The sequence below is a fragment of the Trachemys scripta genome, chromosome 3 (genome assembly GCF_013100865.1).
Source record: "Trachemys scripta elegans isolate TJP31775 chromosome 3, CAS_Tse_1.0, whole genome shotgun sequence".
Taxonomy (NCBI): Eukaryota; Metazoa; Chordata; order Testudines; family Emydidae; genus Trachemys; species Trachemys scripta.
Window position 1 is genome coordinate 128,690,554 of NC_048300.1, and position 14,869 is coordinate 128,705,422.

Below are 14,869 nucleotides of genomic sequence, written 5' to 3' on the forward strand. Positions count from 1 at the left end.
TGCCTTCCAAAGATCAGTAACAGTCAATAAAAAAGTAAATTATACGTCTGATCACTTGATTCATGGGACAGTTGTGTGCAAATCCTTGTACAAGTGTGCTTGGTTCTAAACAGTGGGGTAAAGGGATCCAGGGATGTTACAAAAGCTCAGCATAGAAGAGAGCTTACTTAACCTGCATTCAATCTTGATAATGTAATAATGAGTCTTTTAAAAGGATAATTTTAATTCCCCTATCTACAGCAATAAAGACTGTGTGCAGCTAATCTCGTTTGCCCTTTCAATTAAACTTGTTCAGGACGTTCTATTTAGTCAGCACCCTGAATGGGTCATTAAAATTCTTGTTCTGTAAGAGTTGTGTGCAGTGCAATGTTGTTTTTTAAATTCCATTAAATCCAAATGGTCTTTATCGCCCCATGACCACTGCGACTTCAATCAGCCAGTTTAATTACCTTACAAAATTGTCAGCAGAAGCAGCAAAGACAAACAGGAAGGGCTGTGACGTTATCAAATTGAAATCTTCCTCTGTGCTGTTTAATCTGCACCAGTCAATAACAATGCTTCTCACCTCCTTCTTTTCTTCCCGAGGCCCTTAACCTTACTCTTCCTCCAAAGATTGCTGCTGCTGTTGTTATGTTTAAGACAGATTTTGAATACCTCGCTCTGAGGACTTTAATACACATTGAAGGCTCCTTGCCCTTGGCAAGTAAAATTTTCACTGGCTCCCAATAAACAGAGAAATACAGCAGTCCAGAATCTTTAAGGGTTGCTGAACCCGACAGCTCTTTTCCAGATTTCACCATTTCCCTGATCTGAAGACAGATAACACCCCCTCCCCCCCCACACACACACACGTGCACACGCATAGATTAAGTACATGTCGAAAGATGGGTAAATAGAATAGATCCTTCCACTTAAACTCGGTCTGACTTTACCTTCCCAGTTTGAGGATTGCAATAGCAATGTACAGTACAGTCATGTCGGCGGAAGAGGAATCAAATGGAAAGAAACTCCACACTCGAGATGACTAACACAGAGTACAAAGCAGTAAAACACTATTGCCCGAGAGGTATAAATGTATGTCTGGGGAGCCTGCAAACTATATGATCCCAGTGTCCAGAAAGCCAGCTTTCCCTGTATGCTACCTAGTGTCTTTGCTAGTTTTAACGATGGTCTGGCAAAACGATCGGTAATACATAGTTGGCCATCCGCGATGGCATTGGGAGCTAATTCCAGCTTCTGGCCACGTAGTGTCTTATTTATTCTGGCGCGTGGTAAAAGTTTCTATGAAAAGAGACTCATTTGGCTCACTGGGAATGAACATAACGAGGCAATAACGGAGCTGAAGCCCAAATGCCAAATCTTCATTAAAGAAGCCCCTGCTGTGCAGTAATTCCTGTCACTGGGAGCCATTAGAAAAGAGACCAAAAATAAGGTGAGTTTTCCTTTTTATTTTTAAGACAATAAAACCACTTTCAATTGTTTTCTGGACATATTTTTCCCAATTTGATTTAGGGCAAACAGGCAAATGTAACACTTGAAGGAGCTGATAAGGGAACGGATCAATATTCCCTATGCTTTCCCGGTCTCCGTTTAGTTGCTTTTCAGAGTTCAACCTGAAGTTCTGACAGTTCCTAGTTCTACCGCATTCCCTTAGAGAGAGAGTTGGACCTTCCTTTGCTTTTGCACCCACAAGGGAAAGAATCTGTGTAATTAAATTTAGAAGAGTAACTAACCACAATATTCAGCTAACTCTCCCCACAGGCTTGAAATCTGTTTTTATTGGAGACACCCACAACATCTGAACAACAGAAGGTCACTTTCCATAGGGAGTTATAGTCCTGATTCTCAGCCTTCCTTTCTTTTGTGTATGTAGAAGTGGCATTTTGTGATTTCATTTCCTTGAAGGTTTGTTTTTACACTGATATTGAAAATAAAGAGGAGAGAGAGGGAGTGACATAAGGTCAAGCGACTAGTCATGGTTCAGAGCTTTGTATCTTCAATATACATTCACGGACAGTGCTTGTAATTAGGGGAAATGTAAATTAATCCCAAGTGACCAAATTCTAGCCAGTTGTCAGGCTGATGATGTCTGGCTTCAGATTCCTGCTCTTAAATATAGGAAGGGCCTAGCATGAATTAGAAATCCTGAAAGGTGCGATTTAAATAAGATGGGGCATTTTTAAATGCTCAAAACATCTAAAATCGGTTATTTGAAGTAGCCCAAGGTTTTTAAATGTTCCATTATCCCATACCACACTGGAGAGTGTTACTGTTATTATATACTGTATATAGTTGTCGTATTTAACCTCTGAGCACTAACAGTACTTGCTGGGCGCTGCTTTTACACCAGGATTTCTGCTACCTCCTAGCTCCTTTGTCCTGTTTTGTTTTGTTAGAACCAGAGGACTCTGATTCTTAAACACTGCTTGTTTCTGATCAGCTTGTGGTGCTTTGAAGAGGGGACCCGGGGAGGTGATTGTGCACTAGGAAAATACCGTGGACATTTAAAAAATCAGTAGTAGATGCATCTAAACTCAGCACCAGCCGAAGTTGCTTATCTTAGTCCTGAAACGCTTTGGTCTGGGGCTCTCACTAACGCAGTAACCCCGCTCTTGCGGGTAAGTAGGCTGCTGTGGGCAAACAAATACAGGTAAAGATAGTGATGGAAAGACTAGACCATCGTGTGTGGCGGTGAGGGCGGGCTGATTTACGGAGTGGCTTAATGATGTGCACAGAGGTGTGTTTGTTTCAGGTTATAGGACCTGCTTTTCTTATAAATCAACAGTACGTTTAAAAAGTGATCCACGGACCGACTTACCTGTGCATTTCTGCTTTTGTGCAACTCCAAGAGCTAAGGTATGGATTTCTGCCAGAGTTAGACTTAACACAGCGGAGACAACAGTGATGCAAATGATAAGACACCGTCCTGGCCTCTCCTTTTATTCTAAGTCTAGAACCTCGTGTTATAATCACAATAATATTTTCAGTGCCTGGCCTTAATTCTCTTTCAAATCCTTGACTACCGTGGGGACAAGCCTCGTGCCTATTGTTTTCCGGGCTTTTGTATAGGAAAGTATTCGGGAACTGCAATGAGAGAGTTGGCTGTATGCCATTTACAAGGGATCGCTTTATTGCTGTGCCAAAATATCAGCTGGTCCTGCTCCAGCAACAGGAGTCAGAAATCCACGCAGGCATTTTCCCTGCAACTGGCCTGGGTGGGTAAAGACTAGGTTGACTCAATGTTACTAGAGAGTTAGTTATGGTAGCACATCAGCCTTTCCTGGGTTCGATCCAAAGCACGTGGGTAAAAATGAGTCTGCCTATGACAAATAACCCGGGCGTTCGGCTTTCCTGTGCTGTTGCTGAAAGGTAGCTTGGAGAGAGAGAGAGAGAGGGAGGCTGACAGGACTGGCCGGCTAGTCTCAACAATGGCACAGCCGTGGGAAGGACAATGCGACTCCATGGTGGGTTCATTTGCACAGGAGGAATGAGGGGGCTGGAGCTCTGGCTAGCTACAAGATCTCCCCTGTTGCCATAGCGCTGCTAGCTGCGAAGGAAAAGCGGGGGTGGCAGGCTGCCTTTTAAAGGGAATCTTCTGCGCTCCTGCCTAGACCCAGGAAGAACTCCGATGGGCAACAACAGGCGACCCATCAGTTCAGTAGCAAGGACATTTCGGAGTGGCATGTAGCACGGTGGGAACTGGGGCCGGGGAGGGAGAAGGCGGGGAGAGGTGGGCGCGATATGATTACCACTTGAAATAATTCATATTTTCAGTACACAATTGTTATTCCCGGCTTCCCCCAGCCAAATGATCTAACCCTCCTGGGAATGCACAGCCCTTCTCTTACATTCAGAGTAAGGGCAGTTTTACTCCTGGACTAAATTAAAAGCTAAACTCGATCACAATGAGAGACATGCAACAGGCCACTCTGACAAGCAAAAAGAAGCCCTTTCCCTCACTCCCAGGACTCCACACGAGAAATAAACAAAAATAACTTTGCCGCCCCTCCCCCAACCCGCAGAGACCGAGAGGAAAGGCAACTTTTTAAGCACGGAAAGGCACCAAATGGTTCCGAAGTGTCTTTCTAGTTTGTTGCAACAAACCAGTGTGAACACCAACCATCGGAGTCTAACCCCAAAATCGAGATGTCTGTCCCGGAGACAGACCGAGAAAGGAAGTTAGTCTAGAAAAACACACTACATGCCGCCAAGTGTCAGCCCTTTGGGAAAGGAACCCAATAAAACCCCGCTGTGACCTTAAGAGTCTTAATTTTCTAATATAAAAACACAGGGTGATCAATGATATTCTAATAAGTGTTCCAGCCTCATAATTCAACACGGATGCTGTTACTGACGAGGACAGCTTGAATTAACCCACAGATCAGCGTTTGGCGATAGTGGGGATGGAAGGGTGCCTGTTTTCATAGCTACCTCTGACAGTAATTCAAACGCATAGATACCAACGCTCAGCAACAATTGTGAACCTGTTTCGGGTACAGACGGATAACTGGGCAGCGCCAGACGACATTCAGTCATTGCATGATTGCACTGCAATGGCAACGGAGCCGATTCAATGCAAAATAAATCCCGCGATGATATATGGACCTGTTTAGCCGTGTCCAAAGAAACAAGCATTCCTGAAGATGGTTGCTAACAGCAACGGGCCTTAAGCACCACCTTTAGACCAGATGAAGGCAGAAGAAAGTACACTAGGAATTCAGCACAGGAGATCAATAACAACCCGTCGCCTTTTTAATCATTACCAGCCTTCCATTCAACATGAAAATGATTTTTTAAAGAAATGCAAGTCATTCTACCTTTCCAAAGCAAACGAGAGCTGTTAATGGCTCCTGCAATTGCTACAGTGTAAACAATGCAGATACAGAAAAGGAAAAGCAGCATTTTCTTTTGCATAGGTAACAAGCTGGCACACAGGATGCCGCTTGCTTGGCACTGCAACTTTTCCAACGCGTGTACAATATGAGAGAGTAAGTCACACACAAACACTAAGGTAGTACCACTTAGGCTGGCGATTGAATTGATCAGTGCTCTTCGCAATTCTCACCACCTTAACTCTTATCTACTTCGCAGAACTTTTCATGCCCAGCTCTGCCCCAAAGGCAGGAAACAACATGAGCTTCGAGCTGTTTTTGAACATTCCTCTTGTTTCTACTCCCCTCACCAACCCTATATGTGGGAGGCTTTCTAACAGAAATTTCACACCCGGTTTTTAATACTAGTTTCCACGAGACGCTGAGGGTTTCTTTGATCTGGGAAACCGCTATGCTTGCTTTCACTGAAATTTTCACTGATCTGCCTATGACATCTCTCAGTCTCTTTGTCTTACAGGGGAAATAATTACCAAGTCACTTTCCCTGATGAGAGGAGCTTTTCTGAAATGTGTCAGAGCCCTGCATCGATGCCTCTTTGGTATCCCACTAATTGTTAATAAAGAATCTGTTCTACTACAGCGGAATCACCACTAAAGTAAACTAAAAGATCTTTCAAGAACAACAGAACTGAAGGTCTCTTCCAGGGTCACATTAATATTGAATCTGCCCTGAAGCTCCGACTGGAAAAGCTGTAGGTCGAAACTTACCAAGTAGTTGTCAGATTTTTAACTAATCAACAGCTATTTTAGCCGCGTTTCCTACTGCTATGGAAACAAAAAAGGCACAGCACGAGGAAGCCACACGAGCTCTGATCACCCCGCAGAGCTTCCGGGAAGCACGTTTGCCAGTCATTTTCCCCTATTATTACTATCATCGGCGACACAAAAACAAACATTAGTTTAGCCATGCGGACACAAAATAAAGAGGGTCTTCGGTAACTGACTCCAATAGTATCCCCCACAGCATCGTCTCTCTCCCCGCTCCCCATCTATTGACATAATTGTGCATATAACTATTCAGCCTGAAATACACAATGTAAAGTGCGGGGGAAATCTTACCAAATCTTAATACATGTGTAGTTCCTTGAGAATATCCAATCCACAGTAAGCAAAGAAGGAGTCTAATGGTGCATCTGAAGACTGGATTAGTTAGAATCGGGGAAATAATCTTCATGGTGTTTCTATGCACACACGCGCTGCCTTACTTCCCCCTTATAAGCGTCAGGTTCCCCGGTAGGGTAAGAATGAGGATACGTAGACTGTTAGCCCTCAGACACGATCACGGCATGGTCACAGAGAGAGGAGAGAGTCTACGCTTCCCAAACCCATTAGCAATCCCTGCATGTTCTTCATTCACTGCGCCAAGGAGCAACCTTCAACTGCAAGGAATGGTGGGACATCCATGTTAGTCGGGGGAGAATCCTTGCGAAATCCAAACACACAATGTCCAGCCGGGTAAACCTGGGAGGCAAGAAAGGAGGGAAATCAATAAGTAATCCAGTTCGAGAAATCGCTGAGCTATCGCCACATAGCGAGAGTCAACGAGCTCCAGGCATTTTAGTGGCGAAGCTTTTGCTGTGCTCCCATTCTACTGCACTGCTGCACAGCTTCTGACGTGAAGCCAAGATTAAGTGAGAAAAATTGAGATAGCTCTTCGCTTCTTAAGGCTGTCTGCCAGGCAGCCTTCCCAATTTCTGCCATGCAACCGACCCGATCGCCTCGCGTTGTTGAAAAATGAGCTCCGTTTTATTTACGTGCGTACAATTATTATGTGTTTATTTTCAACAATAGCTATTTTCCTGCAAAGGGGCAGCTATGGTGTACGTGCGCGCGCGGGTCTATCAAAATCAGCTCCTGAATTTTAACAGCTGACTAGCTAGGTGGAAATCACTTAGCCTCGGAGTTCTGAAAGAGGAGGTATTACAAGGGGTGACAGTATGTCATGAAGGGTATCAGTATCAGGCTAAGGCTTAGGCTAAAAAGGTCCCAATAGTTTAATTCGCTTTCTATTACTTATGTACATTTACTGCTATTAATGTAAACGTGATGACTTGTATGCTGACTATCTTTTGGCAACTTGTAGCGGACTCTGATCACCGAACATCCAAGCTTTAGCAAAGTCCAGAACAATTTTGCAGTGTTCAAAAAATAAATAAATCTAATGCTGAATTGAAAGTCCTACATATTCATTTCGCTCAGTTTGGTTGAAACGACTATGCCATTTGAAAGAGAGGATGTGTGGATTTACATGTTTCATGTTCTACACTCCAAAATGCCTCTCTATCTTTGGCACTAAACTCTCTTTCACTGTGGTTTTATTAAGGTTCTGCTTTTTATACTTGCATAGCGAGACCTATGCTTAAAATGGGACTGTAGTCTAAACACATATAATAGTCCACTATCCTTAGTAAGTATAACAGTACTTGGTAGTTTGCTTCTGGGACATTTAGTTTGCATTCTCAAACAGCTCTGGACTTTTTTCTTTTCTTTTTCTAATGTATTCCATATAAAGGTGCATTCATTCTCGGCAACATTTCAGATTTTCCTTGGTAATACAATCAAGATCCTTTAAATTGTGTATTCGCTCCTATGTGCATTCATTAAAACACATTGGCCAAGAATGGACAGCAATTTAAAAAAAAATCTGAAAGTGAAGCTTTCACTGAAGCTATTTGAGGTTTTTTATTATAGATATTAAAAGACCATTCCTAGTACCCCACAAGGAAAATGAATGCAGATTAATCTGTATTCTGCCTGGGGTCTGCCCTCTCTTTATTGCCGAAGAAAATCTCAGTGAGAGAGATTTTTATCACAGATGAAGACAGCATAGACTTGGCTTTACAGAACATCAGACTGAAGAAACACATTCTTGGATCTATCAGGAGTGTAGCAACACAGACGTGAGTTATAGTTAATTCTTAATAATGCTATGCATACTTTAGACATGCAGAATAAGTGATATTAAAATTGAAATTGCCTATAATCTAGAGACCATGTGTTCCTAAAAGCGTTAACAATTCACAATAACTTTCTATCCTTATGGGTTACTGATTTTCTCTGACCAGATCTTCTTCAGATATTGTAAAAATGCTGATGAAAAGAAATTTATATTCTGCGAGGGGATTATTAAACATTACTGATTTCTGGTCTTTAAAATGGAGGCATAACTGCAGTGTCAAAAATAAGTATCATGAATGGCTAGTTCTGCAGTCTAGCAGGCAATTCAATCAAATGATTTGACTATTGGAGTACTCTAAAAAGAACACCTAGTGCTAAAAGCAAGGATATCTAGCGACTCCTTCAGTTCCCATTTAGAATCTCTCTCAGGAAAATGTACAGTTTGAGGTGCTCTTTCATGTATTTGCTGTTTCATTTACTCTGATCTACTTGTTCATATCTTATCTTGGTCCAAGGAGGAATAAAACTGACCTGCGTGGTAACTGTGCATTCTTAATTTTGCTACAGTGATGAATTAGCGGAGGTTAGGCATCTTCAAATGCTCATTGTGCTGCTAATTATCAGAATCTAGCACTATTTATAGACTGAACTTTTAAAAAGCATGGAAAATTATAAGATTCATTGTCTTCTTTTGCAAACGTAGCGCATTAATCAAGAAATGAAAATAAACTATTTTAACCATCTGTTATCCAAACTTATTTTCTACACTACCTGGATAAATATGCAGCTACCTGTAATAAAAGACTAACAAAATTCCCAATTTGCCAAGGCTCTTATACAAGCACTGAAACTTCAAAACCATCGATTATAAATGGCTTTTAAAATTACATGCTGAATATTCTACATTCCAAAACCTGTGCACATGCATGACACTCAAATTAACTTTCTTTTCACCCTCAATAACCGTCCAACACTAACCTGACAGCACTCACCACCATGGACAGCACCTGGACCAGTCCAGCTGAAATACAGTGGCGATAGGAGGGCTGCATTCCCTTTTCAGCACCACGGAGAGCACCACTCCTTAAGCATCATTGCTGTTGAGCTATATTACCAAAGCCGTGTGTCATTTTAAGTGTCAAAATACATTTCCCCCCTTCAATGGTTTCCCAATACAGAAAGGGAATTAATGTATTTTATTCACACTTTTAAAGATGCACTCTATTCTTTACTATGTTGGCTGGACTGTGTTTTTATTGGTATTTCACAGGGTTGCCTTAAGTATCTCCTTTATTATGTCCTACCACACATTTCTCTAGTATCTTATGAAAATATCTTTTTCTCAAGGAAGATTGTGGTTAACTCAGAATTCTTACATGGCGCCCTTACTTTTTGGTAAGGAATGTTTTGCAAGCCACCAAATATTTAGAACTCGGTGAAAAAAAATTGCCTACATTTGATGGCTAAAAACTATTTATAAAAAATATAATTAGCTAAAGCCTCAACTCCACCACGTCCAGATTCCCATCTGTTAACAGGATTTCAGTTATTAAACACCTTTTAAAACCCTTGTTTCTCTTCTAAAATATTTTAGGATGAAAACTGAAAAGTGCCATAGCACCCCTCATTGCATTTTCCTTCCCAGTATTGTACACATCTAAAGGATTAACACGGCTAATTATACAGTATTTTACTGAGGGAGCTGATCTTGTCTTTTCAATGCTTGTCAACCATGCTACTCAATTCTTTTCGGATATAGGGCTAGCTGAAGCTGGTGTCCACTGGGATCCTATCCTCCACATACCAATAATCTGCCACAATAAGGTTGAAATATTCAGTTTCCTGTTATAAGTCTTGATTTGTTCTTCAACTTCACCGCCTGGTAGCTACATGTTTTTAGTGTCCAGGGCCAGCGCACAGGTGAAGCAGATATGAAAATTCATGTTTCAGCTACAAAAACAATCTAAGTAGAGATTGCATAAATTCGTTAAAAACTATGCTGGGTATTAAAAGCCTACTTATTGTGTGTTATGTGTATTCCCTGTGTATACAATAATCTTATGTAAATAATGTTTCCTTAGGAAAAGGGGGATTCGTTTAAATTATCCATTTAAACGATTACATATAAATGATTACCTTTTATACAAAGTCTTTCTTCTTCAGAGCATATTTTATGTACTTTACTTATACTAAAAGTTAATCTAGTTCCACTTAGCTGCCACCTGCTGGGATATACATTTTTACCACAACAATTTAAGACAATTCTTTCCATTATCAGGTCATAGCTACATATCTAAGAACTGACCACAGAGCTTGTATCATGGGCCTTACATCACTTAACTTCCTGATTGTTTCCCTCCTAAGGATAACAAAAAGAAATGTAGAATCGGCATGTGACATATGGTCCTTGATTCTTTGTTCCTTGGACATTTTTCGGTGAATCGTTGCAAACGCATCAGACTTGTCGGCCACCAGAGTCCTCCTGCTGTTGCAATCTGGTGAGAGGAAAGCAGTAGCCTCCTGCAACACCTGCCCAACCCCACCAGAGCTGTACACAGAAGTATTGCAGATTTGCTGACAAATCAGTAACCTGGTCCACCCCTTTAAACGTTTGCCAAAGTACTAAAATGAATGTTGATGTTATCAGTTAAAAACACATTGCGGCCCACTTGCACTCCCACAAGCTATAAAAACGGTAGGTCCCCCTTGTCTGTTATTAGCTTAGTCCAGATTTATAACCAAGTTTCTGCTGCGCCGATGATTAATGACATTTTAAGATGGTAATTAATTTTTTAGCTGCTGGAGAGACGTGCATCCTAATTAACGAACTGAGTATGTGATAGATTTACTTGTTCAAGCACTTTTGGACTTCACAGCAATGCACCCCTTGGCATATTTTTAAGCAGCAAAAAGCAAACATTTATGGCTTTACCCATACATCAGCTTTCTCCCCCTGTTACTTCCCCTCTACCCCCCTCCCCCCACAGTATCTGGGAAAGGTGGGGAAAGGATTTTTCTTTATTCCACCAACAAGTTTCTAAGAAAAAACTGAAGGGAGCTTTTTCATTTGAACACATTCCTTCCTTTTCACTGCACACGCTGTATTAGCAGTCACGACTACATGATACAGAAAGGAATGTTTCCCATTGAATACAGAGAGCCTCAGACACTAGCCAGGTTAACAATGGATGGCTTCTCAAAGAATGAATGTGGAATTTCATCTTTGATCAATAACTACAGGACTGGCTATCATAGAGTAGACGGTTGGTTGTATAATGTAGTAAATGACTGGACGGTGGAAGGGAGGAGAGAAGGGGGATTAGACATCAGACGAAGTACAGACTATTGTCCAGCAAGATCTCTCACTATTAAGTTAGAGCACATGTCTCATCCTTTCTCCTCATATGGCTAGTTTTCTAAGGAAGGCAACTTGATGTATTTTTAAGACAAAAGCGTGTCCCCGGAGAAGGAAGTAAGCAGGGTCACAAGAGGCGATTACACCCCTCAAGCTTGTGAGGCTAATTCGGATTCTGCCCTGGCATATCGTGACTATATAGCGCCGGAGAACCAAAGCAACAGATATCCCCTAACCTGGGGGACTGGGTTTGCCATCTGGATGACTGATAACTAAACAGTCCGCAGGAATCTGGGAGGCAGCAGTGCACAGCTCAGCCAGCTGCAAGCCGGTCTGGATTTGTTCAAAGAAACCCCGACAATGCCACTTACAACAAACCATGCCCGGTGCAATCACCAGCCCGGCGGCTCTCGGGTGCCATCTCTCCCGCCCCCTTCTGCTCGCCCCCTTCCAATAACCAAGCACGACACTCAAAGAGGCGCGAGCCCCTAGAGCGGCCGGGGTCCTGTCCCGGAGTGGAGTTCTTACCTTGCGCTGCGGACAGGTGCTCGGCGGGGCTGGCCGTGTGCACGGGGCAGGCAGAGCCCGGGACTGATGCTGCCCACAAAGTAGCGCAGCAGTTGGCCGGGCTGTGGGAGCGAGGTGCAGCCGTCGCGCGGAGCTCGAGTGAAAGCAGCGGCGGCAGCTGCAGCTGCAGCCCAGCAAAGAGACACGCCTCCTGCCGGGAGCTCTGCACAGCGCCCTTTAAAGGCACAGAGCTCCTTTTCCTGCTCCACCGCCGCCGGGCCCCGAAGCGCCCCACACACACCGCTCACACCCCCAGCCGAGCCTGCCTCAAGCACAAGCCAGGCGGGTGGCTGCTTGTGACCCTGCTCTTTTGGCCCAGTCCCTCCCCCGCAGGCACGTGCAAGCTCTGCTGCAGACACCTCCTGGGACAGAGCTCTGCTCTCGCAGCTGGGGCCAAAGGCAGCCGCGAGCCGGATGCCACATTTTGGCTTGGGGGCACCGCAGAACCATAAAGCCGACCCCGTTCACAAGGGAGATTATACCACACGTCGGGCTTGGAACCGCCGAGATTTGAACGGCTGCCAAAGGGAAGGGAGAAGGTGGGGAAGAACCAGGGGGTTGAAGAGCTAAGGAACTCAAGCTGTCCTTCTGTGCAAAATGCCAGCAAGGAAGCTGAGTTACCTATAGCCTGTTGTGGGAATAGGATCTGCATTTATTCTTCAAGAGCAGCTGTCTTGGGGTTTAGGAAGGTATTAAAATGTACAAATCTAGTTCCCTTTGGCAACATCCCTATTGCTTCCACATGAGGGATTTCTCTTGCCCTCCCTGCTTGAATACACAGTTCTAAAAGTGGAAAGGAGCTGAGTTCTAGCACTCCCCCCTCCCCGCTCCGCAGGAGTTGAGTCCCAGCATAGTGAGAATGTAAGGGGTGTGGAGGCGAATTTCTCAGGGGGAGGTGGGAGGGGAACAAAGATACAGAGGCTAGACGAGTGAACTGGGATGTTAAAGGCCATATTACTGGAAAGGAAGAAACAAAAAGAACAGCTAATAGGAAGGTCTGACCAAACATCTACTATCTCCCTCTCTGACTTGCTCTTTAAAGCGACCTGACCCGTAACATTACCGGAGTTCGCTTCTGATATGTCTAAAACTCAGAAATTAACTGTAGAAACAAAGGAGCCTTTCCCACTTGCCCAGTCAGCAAGCCCGAGCCCTGTCCTGCTTTAAAGCAGCGCTGCAGGAATTCCCTGCATTCTGCTCTCTCCTGTTCAGGTCCCTATGCAGCATTACAAGAGTTTCCCATTCTCCCTCTGTTTTCTGCCTCCCTCTTGAGACCTGCGTGGAAGTATTACAGGAATTCTCCTGCTTTTCTAGCTGTAGCTTCCCCCTGCGTTCTTGATTTCCAGCTCAGCTATGCCTGGAAGCTTTAGAGGAATTCCCCAGCTCTCCTATCTTCCCCTGGGTTCTGCTTCCTACCTGGGGTGCAACCTGCAGTATTACAGATGTTGCCCCGCACCAAGTGCTGCTTACCCCCCAAAAAGAACTGCTTAAAAATGACAAAAACTTAATCTCCAGCTGCAATCAATGAGATGGTTTCCAGGGGGCGGTGGGACCTCAAAGTGCATCAAAGAGTTAGTTTTTGGGAGCTGAAAAGCTCCTGTAATTAAGTAAACAGCAGACTTCTTGTGCAGAGTAAATAAATAGTCAATGATTCCATTGTGCAGCAAAAAGCCGGCAGTACAGACGCGCGACTGACTCGCTGCGATTGGGCTCGGGTTGCTGTGACTTGCAGCTTAATCGGCCCCACAGTACACAGCTTAATTACTTGCTGCACACTTCCATGGCCGACAGAAAATTCATTAGCCGCTTAATTTGCCCGAGGCTGTAATAGCGATAACTTGTACACAGACCAAATACACTCGCGTAGGAAACCACTCGTATTAACCGTACGAGGATAAAAGAGGTCGGGGATGAGGGGTGACCAGAAGCGTGGAGATCAGGTTTGGCAGAGCTCCCCTGTGGGGTGGGTTAGCGGAAAAGCTGAAGACATTGGAACCCTGAGGTCAAAGAGAAAGGAATCCGGGGGACACTGACGAGATCAATTAAAAGATCTCCACGACAATGCAAACTGCAGCAGAAATGCCTGGGGGGTCAACACTTCAAATCAACAAGGGGCTGGGGGGGTCATGTTAAATCAATAGAAAAATTAATATTTTGATCTCAAATGACTTGATGGTTCAACCTACTTTGGTTTATTATTTATGATTAATTATAATGTAGAATCTTATCTCAAAATATTGGCTAAGAAGTGCATATAAATATGTGACTCTGGTATATGTTTTTGGGAGGAGAAAAGAGGAGAGGTATAAAAGTAATGTGGCATTTCAGTCCTTAAAAGGACATTCCAAATTGACAATGGGTAGTATACAGGTCAGTTTCACCTCTATTGTTTCTTTGCAGAGAGATTAGTTACTTCACATCTCCCTTTATTACCCAGGATGAATTAATATGCCCAAGAGATCTGTCTCCTGCCCTTTCCACAGCCCAGCAATACCTTTCCCTAAATCTGTCCCCCCATGAGACATGAAATATCAGATTCCCAAAAGCCTAGGTAATATTATTAACACTTATCATCCAGAGATCTTAAAGTACTTTACAAAGATGTCATTATCAGCATTTTCCAAATGGGGAAAGTTGGGATGGGAAAAGTTAAGTGACCTCCACAAAGTCACACATCAAGTCAGTGGCAGACTGGAAAGAGAACCGGGTCTCCTTAGTGCCAAGTCTTCGCATACTCCAAAGTGGCATACCTTTCCATCTAACTAAAACTCCTATTGATGTAGTAGTTGTATTAGGGAAACAATGGGCATCAGCAATATGAAGAGACTCCGAAGGGTTATCAGGAAACCGTAGCTCAAAGTTATCGAAGAAAGCTAGGTAATGGCATAAATCATAGCATACAAAATCATGGGCAAAAATTCATTAAGCACAGCTCATTGAAACTTTTCAAAATTTGACTTCAGAATTTCAAATTCTGACACCAGACGCTCCCCATCCCCCCCAAAACAGGATGACTTTTTCACACACTAAAATCTGATATTTTTACTTGCTACAAAGCAGTTAAAATTGAATTTTTGAAGTTTTGACTAAAATTATAGATTTAAACAAAATGGATGATTATTTGGCAAATATTTACATAAAAATGTTTTCTATTGTTT

General features: G+C 43.2%; 1 protein-coding gene across 7 annotated transcripts in view; it reads right to left on the bottom strand.

Annotated features, from left to right (window-relative positions):
* Window positions 1-11,829, bottom strand: part of GRIK2 (glutamate ionotropic receptor kainate type subunit 2) — a 581,178-nt gene extending 569,349 nt beyond the window's left edge. For 2 of the 7 annotated variants that reach the window (XM_034765974.1, XM_034765975.1), the window contains exons 1-2: window positions 11,673-11,820; window positions 5,951-6,352 (exon numbers count right to left, since the gene is read on the bottom strand). In XM_034765974.1, the coding sequence (XP_034621865.1) occupies window positions 5,951-6,065 (115 nt within the window). In that variant the 5' untranslated portion in view covers window positions 6,066-6,352; window positions 11,673-11,820. Of the gene's footprint in view, window positions 1-5,950; window positions 6,515-11,672 lie in introns of those variants that run through there. The other 5 variants (XM_034765972.1, XM_034765976.1, XM_034765977.1 and 2 more) reach the window with 4 other exon arrangements.
* Between the last annotated feature and the right edge of the window lie 3,040 nt (window positions 11,830-14,869).